At 40.3% G+C, this 16186-nt stretch overlaps 1 protein-coding gene across 5 annotated transcripts in view; it reads right to left on the bottom strand.

Annotated features, from left to right (window-relative positions):
- The window catches only part of DYM (dymeclin), a 165583-nt gene that overhangs the window by 51262 nt on the left and 98135 nt on the right, over positions 1 to 16186 (bottom strand). For all 5 annotated transcript variants that reach the window (XM_053408249.1, XM_053408253.1, XM_053408250.1 and 2 more), the window contains one exon: positions 9988 to 10090. In XM_053408249.1, coding sequence (XP_053264224.1) covers positions 9988 to 10090 — 103 coding nt within the window. The remainder of the gene's footprint in view (positions 1 to 9987; positions 10091 to 16186) is intronic.

Below are 16186 nucleotides of genomic sequence, written 5' to 3' on the forward strand. Positions count from 1 at the left end.
GCAAGCCTGTGGCCTACCCCACCCCAACGCAAGGAAAAGAGAAAAGTTAAAAATGCTAGGAACCAGTTTTAAGTTCTTGAAGTTATAAGTCAATCTAGTTCCTCTAGAAACAATATTATCACAGTGTGAGAGGAAGACAATCTTATGCAGGCACAACCTACTATGTGATTATCCCCCAAACTTGCAGGCCAGTTCTTGTGCGGTATTTGGATTAGGGGAGGCCAGAATGTATACTGTGGCCGGTTACTGCTGCGTGCTAAAGAAACACTGAAATAACTATTCTTTTATTGCGATTTGAGTCTCCTCTTCATACACTGAAGCACGTGGTGCAAGTCTGCACAGCTCAGTTGCATCGCTTGTCCTTTAGTCTATCCTCCAGATGAGAAAAGAGTTCTATTAACTGAACTGCTCTTCTTTAAACTTACTAGGATAAAGTCTGAGAATGCAAGCTCTAGAACATGGGTTCCACCAAACATGGCTTTTGTTCCTGGCAAAGCTCTGTTCAGATTTGGACTTCTCATAATTTCCTGCAACAGTTCCTATCCTTTCTAATCTGCTTGTCTGTTCAACATACATATGTGGACACTTGGCAACATCATAGGAAGTTATTAGCAGCTGATGCTATTTATACTGCTAAAGGAAGCTGTACCTTGTCCTTTTCATAGAGACACTAAAGTTCTGGAGTGTTTACCCAGGGAATGGCCATGGTAGAAGAGTTCAGGCATTCCAGCTAACTAAGGGTGAAGCCAGCAAGGTGAATTAATGGTAGGTAACTAACTTGGGTGTGTGCTGGAACATGCATCATAGAGGGTTTGAGTGGTCATCACTCAGCTGGGCTGTCAACAGCATATTGCACCAATGCTCACTCACATGCACTAGCTACCTGTTGTCTTCCAGGAACAATTCAAAGGGTTGCTGTTGTTTAAGAAGGCCAAGGAATTTTAAAGATTCATCACATTCTTGTGCTTACATGTGGGTTATTGGAATATAAAGGTAAAGGGACCCCTGACCATTAGGTCCAGTAGTGGCCGAATCTGGGGTTGCGGCGCTCATCTCGCTTTATTGGCTGAGGGAGCCGGCGTACAGCTTCCAGGTCATGTGGCCAGCATGACTAAGCCACTTCTGGCAAACCAGAGCAGCGCACGGAAACACCGTTTACCTTCCCGCCGGAGTGGTACCTATTTATCTACTTGCACTTTGACGTGCTTTCGAACTGCTAGGTTGGCAGGAGCAGGGACCGAGCAACGGGAGCTCAACCCGTCGCGGGGATTTGAACCGCCGACCTTCTGATCAGCAAGTCCTAGGCTCTGTGGTTTAACCCACAGCGCCACCCGCATCCCATTATTGGGAATTTATTAGACCTGAAATGACACCCATTGTCTTCAAGCGCTTGATTCAAGGTGCCAATGATGACCTATATAAATGGGGATCATCTCTACGCGCCATCACAAGCTTTAAGAAATACCTTCTTATATTTACCATCTATATGCCAAGCTGGGACAGCAAGGGTATGAACCTCAGGATCCCTTCCAGCTCTACATTTCTACGATTCTCTGAGGAATTTTACTACAGACTCACCAAAGCCAAGCAAGTGAAAGGTATCTTTTATTCAAAAAGATAACCAAGATCACAGTAAGATTAATGTTTTTTTCTTGGGGTTTTATGACTAACATATTGTTTCTCACCTGAATCTCTTGGGATGGGGGAGTAAATTAATTAAAATAAATCCAATGTTACCTGCACACTTAGAAAAGTTACCAAAAAGCACACGTTTTGCTGGCATGTGAGAAAAGAAAACATATAGCATGAAGCCACCGAAACATGTCTGAATAACACGATAAAAATGAAAGAGTTAATTCAGAATGCCACTTAAATCTACTGTCTGGAAAAGTAGCCAATGTGGGAAATGGTCCCCTATGGCCATCACCTCATTATAAATTTGTTATTAATAAAGTAGTAGACGTCTTAGCTGTCTGTGTGCATGGTTCTTTAGAGCCCCAGCCAGCACCATCAATGGCAAAGGATGATGGGAATTGAAGTCCAATAATAAGTTGGGGGGGCCACAAATGGACAGAGCTGTGCCTTGGGAAGCAAAAGGGGGAGAGCAATCACAGATACAGAATTAAAAAAGAAACTCAAACAAAGGTTTTTAAAATTCTAAGTTTAAAAAGACTTTTCAGCCACTGTAGTTGAAACTGCAGCTGTGAAACAGGCAATCTCCTAGGCTCTGACTGGAATATCTGGCTCTGAAGAAGGACCACCTGGGCCTTTCTCAGAGTCTAGGCAAGGCAGGGAGGTGGACAACAACCCAGGGAATGGCAGCTGAGCTTGCTCCCCCCAATCAAAAATCCATCCAGCCCAGGACTCTGGTGCCAGACCTGTATTATCTCCTTCTAGCATTTCTCCTCTTCTTCCACCTTTTTACATTTTCAGCACTATCCTTGTCCTTTACTTCTCTTTCTTTAACCCAACCCTTCAGGCCCATTCCACATGTAGGCTGCTCCCTCTGGCAGCAGAAGTTCACATGCTTCATGCCAGCAGCATTGCTAGAAACTGACATCAGTATGGGAGAAGCCCTACTAATGATTCAGAATGGGAGAACATGCCATTTTGTCCCCAGGGATAAATAAATACAACCAGCTCCAATGGCTAGCTGGAGCTGCAAACAAAAGCATTTTCAATCGCGTATTCTTCACGAGCTTGCAAAACTTGAGATGCAGATGCAAAACTCTCTTTTCAAAATGTGAATGTTCATTCATACAGTAATGGATGGAAGTTTCTTCAACAACTCTTGAAGTGGGAAGCTAGAAAAATTTGCTAATAAGTGTAAGAGTTCGAGATAAATTTGTGGGAAAAGAGGCATCAAAGCTCATTCACAGTATTTCAAGGGAATACTTTGTATATTTGTGGCTTACAAATATAAGCCTAAACTGATACCCCAAACAATATAGAAGTGGGCAATAGACAGTGAACAGCAGGACATCTAAAGGATGCACTTTCTCTCAGCAGAGGGGTCTGTGCAAATTCTGCACAAACTACATTGGTTTACAAGTGTCAGATGCCTGGAACAAGCAAGCACAGCTACAGGCACACCCACAGTACCAGTACAGCTCATTAAACCTGCATCTACTACTATTTAAAGCTACCTCGGTAGTGGCGCCTGCTCTGTGGAACGCCCTCCCAGCAGATGTCAAGGCAATAAGCAACTATCTTACTTTTAAAAGACATCTGAAGGTGGCCCTGCTTAGGGAAGTTTTTAATGTTTGATGCTGGATTGTGTTTTTAATATTTGGTTGTAAGCCGCCCAGAGTGGCTGGAGAAACCCAACCAGCTGGGCGGGGTATTATTATTATTATTATTATTATTATTATTATTATTATTATTACCACCACCTGTAGATAGTCATTGCTCCTTATTAGACTGGCACAAGAGGATAGGACAACTCTGCTAGTAGGTACCAGGTTACCGAAACACTGAGTATTTTAGCATTTTCTGAAAGGCTGTGTTTGCAAGACGTAAAAATGTAAAACAAAAACTGGTAACAGAATGGGAACACCTCTGCTTCATGGAGGACTATACTGGAGGACTGTCTACTTATTTTGAACATGTGACAAAAAGGGTGAAGGTAAAATAAAATAAATAGATACTCCTCAAATTCAACTGTGTATCTCTTGCCCCTCTTTTAATGGACACAAGGTTGGGGCAATACATGCTGCAATGGAGACCTGTGTGCCTTCAGGACACTATTCTGCACTTCAAGGTCAAACCCCAGCTTTATCCCCAGCCACTACACTCATTTTCATGGGGTCAAAAAAGATGCACCAAAAAGATGTGATGTGATTTCTCCTTTCAACACTGAGGTATCTAAATGAAATATAGCCTGTGTATTTACAGTATGATTTTCTATGAAGTTTGAACACCTGCTGAATCTTTGCATCTGGTTTTTCTTATTTGGAGCGGGAAGAGACCAAGCAACATGCACTCTCTGAAGCAAGGCCTCTCACTGTTGTTGTTTAGTCGTTTAGTCGTGTCCGACTCTTCGTGACCCCATGGACCAGAGTACGCCAGGCACGCCTGTCTTCCACTGCCTCCCGCAGTTTGGTCAGGCTCATGTTTGTAGCTTCAAGAACACTGTCCAACCATCTCGTCCTCTGTCGTCCCCTTCTCCTTGTGCCCTCCATCTTTCCCAACATCAGGGTCTTTTCCAGGGAGTCTTCTCTTCTAATGAGGTGGCCAAAGTATTGGAGTCTCAGCTTCACGATCTGTCCTTCCAGTGAGCACTCAGGGCTGATTTCCTTCAGAATGGATAGGTTTGATCTCCTTGCAGTCCATGGGACTCTCAAGAGTCTCCTCCAGCACCATAATTCAAAAGCATCAATTCTTCAGCGATCAGCCTTCTTTATGGTCCAGCTCTCACTACCATACATCACTACTGGGAAAACCATAGCAGGCCTCTCATACACTGTGCTTAATTACTTACATTATAAATCAGGTGAAAATACTGGAGTTATTATTCAGGCACAAATCTTGTGGGCTATTACTCATCCAACCTCCCCTCCACCCAATAAAATATTAGAAAAATTGACCCCAAACCTTTGCTTCTCAACCACAAGTGGCTACTTAAAGCTATTTGTGTAGCTGGTAGACTGTGAGAAAATGAAAATCATTCCGGTTTCACTTTTAGTGAACAAATAGTGTCTGGTCCACAAAACCACTGTCTCAAACTGTCACGTATGGATAGTCTCAGCTGAGACATCATGGGTAAGTTAAGATGGGACTTCTAGAAAACACCACCGAGACAAACCGACTGATAATGCTTTATCTTGTTAACAGATGCAAAGAAGATGTGGTTGTCCCCAAACCAGAGAATGCTGCTGTCTGTCTGCCTCCCTTCCTTGTTTTGCAGCAGACTCTAGAAAAGCACGTATTTTGCACATCATGCCTGGAAAACTACTAAAGTGGACTCGCTTCAGACTTTTTGGAGTCTCTTCTTCAGCTAAGCACAATATCAGCTAACTTCAGGAATAAATGTTGCCACAATACAATTTTGGCCTCTGATTTGTCAGATGAAATAAACAAAAAAATTAGGAGAACTCCTCTATAGACATTATATAAGAGATATAAGACATTTAGACATGAAAAGAAAAAGCGAAATACATTGATACGGAGACAAACTTTGCAGTCATTTTTATGCACACTACCTATCAGGGATGTGCAGTTCCTGTGCAATGAGAGACTCAATTTTATTCAGGTTATATTATGCAAATTGTTAAATTCTGTGCAGACCTGTTTAACAATGCACAGCTCATTTAGCATAAATATATAGCATGCTTTCTCTTCTCAAAAAGTGATTTTTTTAAAAAAACAAAAACAGGAAAGGGGACAAAGATTAAAGAGTCCTGGAAAGGGCATAAATTAGGGTATAGAAATTCTCCTATACAGGAAACAGGAAATTTTGCCCAAGCCTTCTCCTTGACTATGAGGAAGGGTTTCACCACAGCTAAGTGGTAGAGCACATGTTTTGTTTGTAGATGGCTGAAGTTCCTAAACCACCACCCCAAGCAACTCCATGGAAAAGATTTAAGGAATAGCCTCTAGTTATGATTAACAATATTTGGCTAGATGGACCATTGGTCTAAAACAGTACAAGGCAGGTCTGCACATCGGCCAAGCCAAATGGATTATCTGACTATGTACTATGGACGGCTGTGTGTTTGACAACCCCCTCCACTACCCATTCTTGAAGTCCTTAGCAGGCAACAAATACTGGAAAATTATCATCCTGCTAGTAAGCCATATATGAATAGTGGCCAGAGATTCTCCTGATGGATCACAAGTTGTGAAGATTTGGTATAAAACAGGCCCTTACACACCCTTGGTATCCGAGCTCTCAAAAGAACTGCCTACATTATGTTAAAATGTTCTGTTGAAATTGTGATGTTTAGGAATGTCCACCAAACCAATCCCATTCCACCCTGAAGTAAACCACTGTTATAGCCTGATTCCATACATCTTTACTCAAATGTTCCATTGGGATCAACAGTGCTTACTCTCTGGTAGGTGTGTCTTGGACTGTGGCCGGAGTTTGTATCATGTGGTCTAGAACCTAAGCATACTGAAAACTGTAAACTCAAAAAGGAGAGCATTCATTCCCGAGATCCATGCTTTTATAGTATTGTTAGTTTGCTTAAAAGATGGCTAACTTTTATGCTATCATTCAGAAACACACCGCACATGTCAAACCATGTAAGCGGAAATTAAATATGACTTCTAAAACACAAGTTGCTTTAAGGAACTAAAATAATGTAAGGGAGTAATTTAGCATCTACCAATGCATAAAGACAGTAAGATTACTGGTTTTTTGCTTATTTGCAGGAGGAATGAAATGAAGGGCTATTTATATAGTACTTACTGCTTTGGCTATAATCAAATGTAATAACAAGATAGAACCAAAACAATCTTTTTGTTGAAACCACCTTTGTAATACTACTTTTTAATAACCCACCTAATGGCCAAATTAGAAGGACCCCAACTGAAGCCATTCATCCCACATAAAACAAACATTTCTTTTTCTTCTTAGCTTTGTTTTACTAGCTATATTATTTCCAGATGATGTTGGGGGGGTATAGTTTTTCAAGAGTTAGATGCTTAAACTGGCAGCTGCTTTCTATTTACCATAGACAAATATAAGATGAATCAAAACTGGGGCCTTCCTTGACTCCTTTATGGAGCATTAGCTGAGAAAGAAAGGGAAAGAGAGTAGCATCTCACCCAGCAACTACATAACAGGGTTATTTGGATTATTAATCAAGGGGAGGATAGTGAATTACATCAAGAGTTCTGGGCCTGCCAATCAGATTTGCACAGTATATAAGAAAAAAATCAGTCCTTTGGCAGGAAGGAAATTAACTGTGGACTCTAAGAGAAATTGTTTAACTTCGTTCACCATTTTAACATGTCCACTTTAGTTTGAGAGGTAGATAAATTTCTCACACCTCAGTTAATACTGAAACCTATTTTACTGGGGTGAAACATCATGATCAAGCTTTGGATTTTCAGATATAAGAGTACATACCTCTGCACCCCCTGGAAGAAGCATCATGTTATGGTCATGTGGTGTCCATTATTGGGCAGTCACATGATCTAAGTGAGACCTAGCTCATTTTACTAGTTGTGGAACCTCTTTAGTGGGGCAAAAGACAAGGAGTGTACACTTACGGTATCTATGAAGGTATGGGGATCATGGGCCATGCCCAGCTTTTAAAGCAGGGAATATATAGGAACTGAAATTCAGCAGGGGCTTTCCTTTTAAAAAAATAATCTTGTTATGTGAATTCAATAACTTAATTACAACTCGACAAGCTAAACTTAATAACGGAAAACAAAATTATTATTATACAATTGGAAAGCATGTATATTGTATAACTATTTTTTTAAACTTCCAAAAAAATCAGCAATAGGACACCAAATCTTCATGAACTTTTAAAGTTTTTCCTACCCTAACAATCCAGTCCTATGTGTGACTCAGTTTTGTTGCTTGCATCCTCTGGTATTAGGAGAGGGCTAACCTCCTCCCAACCCTCTTAAACAGATATTCTACTGACATTGTGTTTTGAAGGGGCTTTGCCTTTTTATTTGATTATATTTGCTGCTGTATTGTTTTAAAATTTACCGTTTTTAACTGATTTTGCTCTCAGTCCCTTTGAGTTTTTCCAAAAGAAAACTTAGTATACACCTTTAAAAAATACAGTTGTACTTTGGATCCCGAACGCCTTGGTACTCAGACGTTTTGGTTCCTGAACGCCGCAAACATGGAAGTGAATGTTCTGGTTTGCGAACGTTCTTTGGGGAACGTCCAATGGGGCTTCCACGGCTTCTGATTGGTTGCAGGAGCTCCCTGCAGCCAATCAGAAGCCACACTTTGGATTCCAAACGTTTTGGAAGTTGAATGGACTTCTGGAACAGATTCCGTTCGACTTCCAAGGTACGACTGTAAATAAAAACAGAAGGCCTGTCAATGAGAGCTATTTCCAGAGCAGCCTGCATAGGACTGTAGCCTAAGGAGGAAGTTCCCCTGAGCTCAGATGGACCAACCTCTCAGTAGTAATGCTTATACTAAAAGATCACAACATGGCAAAAGGAATTCTGTAGTTATGCTAGTGGTTATGTTATGGCTTATTTATATACTGCTTTTTGGCCAAAAGGACCTCAGAGCTCTCTCAATCTACTGACAGACAGTGTGGTGTAGTGGTTGCAGCCTTTCTCAAACTTGGGTCCCCAGGTGTTGTTGGACTACAACTCCCATCATCCTTGACTACTGGTCCTGGTAGCTATGGATGATGGGAGCTGTAGTCCAACATTTAGGGACCTAAATTTGAGAAAGCCTTGGTTAGAGTGTTGACTAGAACTTGGGAAACCCAGAGCTGGATTCACCTTTAGAGTCCTGTTAGCAGAAGCCCTGTGCTTTCCTCCCATTTCTCGCCTACCCCTGGCAACTGACATCAATAATTCAAATTAACCATTGTTGAAGGGCAATAAATGAAAATCAATTACCTGCATATGTATGTGAACAAATACACAGTAATAGTATAATCTATTTCATACAGTTGATCGCACTACTTTATGTTAATTGACTCTGGCTTATCGCTGTTGCTTTATAACTGCTTTTACATAACCCACTTTGAGCATCTATTTATTATCTATTTAATTTAAACACTTCTATAAACTGCATAATATTCTTAAAAATTCTAAGTGGTCTACCGTCTACAAAACAAGTACATAATTCAAACGAAAACACAACCTATTGCCAAAGAAGCAGCAATATTTTAAAAACAACATAAAAGCATATAAAACAAAAATTCAGACAATTCAAACAATTCAAACATGCAAAGCAGGATCTAGTTTTATATTTTATATGTCAGGGAAACCCTAGGCACTGGGTTTTGAGACACTGCCCTACTCTGTAGGGTTTGGTGTTGTGAGTAAAATTTCCCCAGGTGATCTGAGTGATCTTAAAGGTCTAAACAGTGAGATACATACTTTAAAAATTATGTATATTTTAAAAATTAAAAATATATAGTACTTCAACTTTGTTATCTTATATACAACCCCATATTTCAAGTTACAGAAAGGTAGCCGTGTTGGTCTGCCATAGTCAAAACAAAAAATTTTTTTCCTTCCAGTAGCACCTTAAAGACCAACTAAGTTAGTTCTTGGTATGAGCTTTCGTGTGCATGCACACTTCTTCAGATACACAGTGTATCTGTATCTGTGTATCTGAAGAAGTGTGCATGCACACGAAAGCTCATACCAAGAACTAACTTAGTTGGTCTTTAAGGTGCTACTGGAAGGAAATTTTTTTTTTTGTTTTGCCCATATTTCAAGAAAGGGTTAGTACTAATGTGGCTTACATAGGACTCCTCTGTGAGTTTATGGCTGAACTGAGATTTGAATTGGAGACTCCACAGATTATAATTTAAATTCTTAACTCAATATTCCAGCTCTCATCAGCATTCTGGTAATGGCAGGTCTGCACAACAAACATGTGGCATATCCAGAGAAAGTGAATGGCAAACAGAATATGGCTATTATCTGACAATGTTCTCAACAGATAAAATCTTCCTATGTAAGAGGTTACTCCAAATTGCTTTTGCTATGTGTGGATGGATGCGGGCTAAAAGGCAGCCAACCCAAATCCTGCCCCCCACCCCCTCCCTCATAATGGCAATCAAACTCAAATGTTCAAGAATTGCAAGCTGTCAGACTAAAGTAAATGTCTTAGCTACGAATAGCTGTGGTTTTTATTTTGCCATTTGCAAGTGCATTTTTTTTAATTTTCTCAGTGAGTTTCAGACATGATGTCACCAGCAGAGCTTCCTATACTTTGGTGTTGGTGGTTGCCAGGTTGTCACACACTTTGATAGACTTCTGCAGTGTTAGGAGATGCTATTTTGACCTGTTCCCTTAATCACTAAGCTTGGTACTCACATAATCCGGAAGCGGAGAGTCATCTGAAGCAAGGGAACTTCTCAAGGATTGTGTGGCTTGCTCCAAAACCTTGTTGTGCTTTTTTGACAACAATGAAAACAAACTGGGGAAGAAGAAGAAAAGAAGATTTGCATGTTTATGTCAATTTCTAAAAAGGGTTCTATAAAACAAGACTGCCGATTCAGAAGTGACTCTATTAAACTGTATTCTACGTAGGCAACTTTTAAAAAAAGTTTGTGAATTGAAAATGGAATTCAGTAACAGACTGGCTTATTTTCATAATGGAACATTTTTTAAATATTTCACAAAACTGACATTGTGTTTTGACAACCAAAAAGAGTAAGTAAGTAACCACTAAGAGCTGATGTAGATGTAACATAATGCCGGCTCATAGCTACAGCTATTTAAAATGCTATTTCAAAGTAGATTTATATGTTTATATTTCGTGGGAATATGATATTTATGATGTAAAGATCTAAAGCAAGTATTTTTTGTCAGAGGAAACAGGGAAGAATCCCTTGAGTCATCTTTAAGATAACACTATCAAGCAACTGTCACCAGTTATTGATTATTTTAAAAATTGTATACCATCTTCCCATAACATATTCATGGTGGTTCATAACAGAAATAAAAATACACAAGCATAATCACAAAAACATCAATAGTTAAAACAATTCAAAACTAAAGTGAGCACAGCAACAGCCTACGAAGATAGCTCTGCAAAAAATTAAATGGAATAAAACTGAGTGCTGATGGGGCCAGGCAGACCTCCTTTTGGGAGATGGTTCCAAACCCTGGGTGCCGCAGCTCAAAAGGCCCTGTCTTGGGTACCCATCTGCCGTATTTCAGGTGGCGGGTGGGCCCAAGGCAGGGCCACATAAGAGAAGCAAAGTTGTCAAGCAGACTCGAAGGAAGGCAATTTTCCAGGTCCCAGGCCATTTAGGGCTTTAAAGTTCAAAAACTACACCTTGAACTAAGCCCAGAAACAAACTGGCAACCAGTGAAGCTGGTACAAAATGGTTGTAAAATAATCTGACCAACTGGTTCCATTTTGATCTCTGGCTGCCACTTTTGGAACCAATTGTTGCTCTTGGATTGTCTTCAGAAGACTGTTCCATGTGCAATGCATTAGAGTAGCATAATTTGGAGGCGACTAGAATATGAATTGGTGCTGGAGGAGACTCTTGAGAGTCCCATGGACTGCAAGAAGATCAAACGTATCCATTCTTAAGGAAATCAGCCCTGAGTGCTCACTGGAAGGACAGATCCTGAAGCTGAGGCTCCAATACTTTGGCCACCTCATGAGAAGAGAAGACTCCCTGGAAAAGACCCTGATGTTGGGAAAGATGGAGGGCACAAGGAGAAGGGGACGACAGAGGACGAGATGGTTGGACAGTGTTCTCGAAGCTACAAACATGAGCCTGACCAAACTGCGGGAGTCAGTGGAAGACAGGAGTGCCTGGCGTGCTCTGGTCCATGGGGTCACGAAGAGTCGGACACGACTAAACGACTAAACAACAACAGAATATGAATGACAGAGGTCTGTTTGTTTGTTTGGGATTATAAAATGCTGGTAAAAAGCATTGCTGACCATCACTGCTACAAGACCCTCCAAGGTGCCGAGCTGGATCCAAGAGTTTTACTTGCATCACTATGAATACTATCAACCCTACTTACACACCCAAGAAATACAGCACACTTCTGCACACAGTCTTACTCAGGTTGCACTTTATCAAACCACACTCTTTAGAGTATTCCTGAATACCGCAGAGACTTGAATGGAAGCTCTGAGATTGTTCTCTAATTTTTGATTTATAGATTATTGATTCTCTTTCTTACGATCTATATATCACAATATAGCTCCAAAAGACAGAGATATGTTTTATTTAGTTCTTTGTTCACTGTAGTTTAAATAAAAATCTAACATTAAAAAAAACCAGGCCTAATAATATCCTCAAACCACAAATGCAATTCCCACATGCACCATTGTGAAATGTGCACAGCATTTCAGGGGCTTAACACTGACATTATAATTTATGGGCTATTCATTTATACAAATCCTTCATGTAATTCAGTAGTGACTGATCACAGAAGTCTGCCTTTCTAGCAATTGATTTTCTAGATATAGTGAGTTCTAGATATAAGTAAGCACCTATTCCTTAACCAGTATGTTTTGCAATTAAAGAAAAGTAAAATGATCTATTTAACTTATGTCCTCCCCTAAGTCACAAGAAACAGTTATTGCAACACATGATCTATAAACATAAAACTATTAAAGAGTAAGCCACAGTATTACTAAGTCAACACTAAACAACATTTGAGACCCAGAGAGGCTTGAACTTCCAACTTGAGGGCAACATGAGCACCTGCACCAGGATAAGACAGGAGATTGTCTCTAACAGGCTTTAGATATGATCCGTTAGTTAAAAGCTCTCATGGCAGGCTCTCTGTGGGTGCTAAACAGCAAAGGGCACCCTTGGCTCAGCTACAAGCTCACCAAGACACTTTCAGGAGCTGAATCGGTCAGGTTTAAAGGCTGAAGTTTTTTCTTCATAGCAAAAACCTGGTCAGTTTCTGTTTTGTGTCCTGACACCTCCAAGATGTGCAAGGGAGATGTAACATTCCCAAATTGCCTATCCATGGTTAGGAGATCCAGAGTATGCCAGGGGTTCACCCATCTTTCTTCCTTTTCTTTTCAAAGTTAACCATGGGGCTAACCATGGCCAGTGTTTACACTGAAGCAATAGGCAGGCGGTTAGCTAAACAAAAAGCCACCTGCAGTGGCCACAATCAATTCAGATCATTTGCTGCTCTGTATTAGAACTGAAAAGTGCCAAGAGAACGCAGCAAAAAAGCATTTCAACCAAATATGCACCCAATGATTAAAAAACCATGCCGGTTGACGCTCTTTTATATTGGTTCACACTCCACCAAGCCAGGAAATTGGAAGCTAAGGCTGACATACCCCATGATCAGTAATGAAGTTGTGCAATGTCACAAATCGTGCTTACTTGCAACTTACCCTCAATACATCCACTCTCAGGCTCAAATCCAGACAGTATTGGTGAAATGTCTGGGACCAGGAAAAAAGCCCCTTGTTGTCCTATATTGCTTTATGAAGCATTAGTGAGGGGTTACAGTAAGGGGGTGGCACATATGCCATTGTGGGGTCTTGTCCACTGAGAAAATTTCTCAAGTTTACAAATATGTCCACACACCCAAAAAGGTTGGCAAATTCTCATTTGACCACTGTACTATACTATCATATTCCATAACTAAAGGAAGAGGCATTGCACATGGCATCCAGTATCTGTTCCCTATGCAAACACTGTAGTCCTGGAAAAATGCTCACTTCAAAAATGAATCTGTACACACCCTGCATTATTTATTCGGTCGGTGCTGCCATACTTTAATAGAGCAGGAACACCTTAATAACTTTCCAACTGCTGCTCAGAATTTCACCAAACCAATGAATGACTGTCATCCTCAACAAGCCTACATCAATAGCTTACACTGAAATCGGAAGGAAATATACGACTTGCTTAACAAGTGGTGTAAAAAGGGTTAAAATGCCAATATTCAGCACTTTCTAACATGATGGAGATATGGCATTTTTTATTGGATCAGTTTGATATTTGTCACATTTGTAGCAGACCCCACTAGGTAGCTCATGTATGCCAAGTTTCAGCTCAACAGGTTTTTGCTGTTGTTGGTATTCGCCTTGCGCCCCTTTGACAAAATTCAAGCTGGTCAGAAAGACCAAAACAGCGTCCTGATTCGTGTTAGAACGGCTGTGCAAGTTTTTCCATCTTTAAAACCACCATGATCTTTAAAACAAAATATCTGGTGCTCAAGCAGCACACTAATTAGATTTACATTGTTTTCAATTTATGTGGAAATTAACCTCAGTTCCATAGATGAAACCTGATACAGCCTTTGAAAAACTGAAATAAATCAATGAACAAAAAACAAAAAACAGTTTCTCTTTTGCAAACTAAATTAACCTATGTAAAAGTTTATCATAATTTTCAAGAAGAATACATCAATAGGAATCCAAGGTGGATTTAGGTGTCAGTGTTGACATACAATGATAAATAAAATAGGGTTCCAGATCATACACATACGTATCATGGTCTTGAAAGTTAATGGCCCCTAGATGCCCCATTACTGACTCTCTGCTTAATTCACAATAGTATACAAGGATTATGCCCCCCAAACTATATTTTGCATGTCTCTGTTGTTCGAGGCTCATGTTTGTGTAAAGCAACCTTACCAGGTTCAAAATCAAACTGGTTAGAAGGGGAACAAATTTCACAGCTTCAATTTACTGTGCATAAACCAAACCTAAAAAACCAACAATAAAAACTATATGGAAAAGCATCATGTGGGGATTTTTATTCCAGCTTTTTAGGTTAACATCTTATCTGAAAGAAGGCTAAGACCCAGCCCTGGCTATATATTACAATAATGTGATGTAGATGAATCACTGCACTGGAGAAGCGGGAGGAGGCATCTGAAACGAGATTGTGGAGGCTGGAAGAAATCTATGGGTGCTGGGAACTAGGGGTAGCCAACAGAACAAAGTATTAGGAAAACAGTACACCTATCTTGAAAGGAAAGAGGGAGTGATTGTGCCGGGTTCAATGTTTAAGGGAAGAAACAGATAAAGGAGCTATGGCGGAGATTTGAAAAGTCAAGAAAGGGGAAGGAGGTATTTCCTCCTTCCTGGTGGATGCTAGAAATAGTCAAAAGGATGCTGAAGATCTCTGTAGTGTCATACCCCTTGCTGAGGCTGAAGCGGTTAGTCCTAATATTTTACTAGACCCCTGCTGTATTTGAGATGTCATCTCTTTTTTTACATTTACTTGTACCCTTTTAGGAGAATTCACTGAGTGAAGGGGGCTTCTGTGATGGGGTGCAACAGGGGTATGTATGTATGTATGTATGTATGTATGTGTATCAAGTAGCAACTGAAGTCAAGTTCATCAGGCAAATTTAGTCCCCATGAACAAGCAGCTAATCTCAGTGGCTGATGAGACCCTACAAAATAAAAAATAATTCAGGGAATAAGCAAGCAGGGGCTGCATACTAGTCTTTTGTCATGGCCAAAGAAGGCTCTATTAGAAAGTTTGCTCTTTAAGATACACTAGTAAGGTCAAAGAGCACACATTTGTACTGCAGTATTAGTATTTATTCTTTAGAAATAAGACTATCTTTCTAGAGCAGATAGGCTGTCATTTTATCCCTTTCTAAAGCAGGGCATGCAAAACCAAACTCCATTTGAAGGACTTAAGTCATGCAGTACAGATCTTTCTTGCTAGCTACTATGTGATAAAATTGATAAACCAAAAAACATTCAACAGTGTTTCGCACCCAACAAGCATGAATCCGCTGCCCTAAATCCCACAAGAAAGGTCTTATTTCAAAGTCTACTGGATTAGTCACTCTATTAACTAGCTGTTCTTTTCCTCTCGCACTCATCTTTCTCTGTGGTTCTAGCAGGATTCTTCTCTTTGTTTTTAACATGTTAAAGTTAGAAATGCAAAAATTCAGAAGGTCTACTAATTCACATAAATGCTAACTGTCTAATTCCCCTCTCACTAGTACTGTTATGATTATGCATACTTCTTAAATCACTGTGAGAGAATACATTCCGAAACACTGCACTCTAGGATGAACGTTAAGTCACCTGTAATGTAAGGAGCCTTAGCAAATTTAAAATACTGCAGTGTCTTACAATACCGAAGCTGGGCAGAATATGGACTGCTCCCGCCATATTTTGTGCAAAATCTATGGTGGAAACAAGGAGGCTGTGTGCGCAAAATAATAATCTGAAGAAAATGTAGCTAGTGATTGACACCAGAGTTCATAATTTCTTGGCATGGACTATAGCGCTCAATAAAATGTGATGCTCACCTTAAATACAAGGTGATTATTATGATTCCTGACATAGTATTCTGCTTAGATTTTAATCCAAGCCAAAAATATATACTCTTCTCTCCCTCAGATACCGACAGCAGGGAGAGGTAAATTACAGGTCTCTCAGTTATCCCTTCCTCTCCTTTCACCCATCCCTGGTGCCTGGAATGCTGCAACAGCTGCAATCCAGACAACATGGGGAAGGGGGCGAGGGAGAGAAATACCCCCTTCCTGTCACTACAACAGTCACCCCTGCCATGTACAGAGGTACATGGTTTGA

The sequence above is a fragment of the Podarcis raffonei genome, chromosome 11 (assembly GCF_027172205.1).
Source record: "Podarcis raffonei isolate rPodRaf1 chromosome 11, rPodRaf1.pri, whole genome shotgun sequence".
NCBI lineage: Eukaryota > Metazoa > Chordata > Lepidosauria > Squamata > Lacertidae > Podarcis > Podarcis raffonei.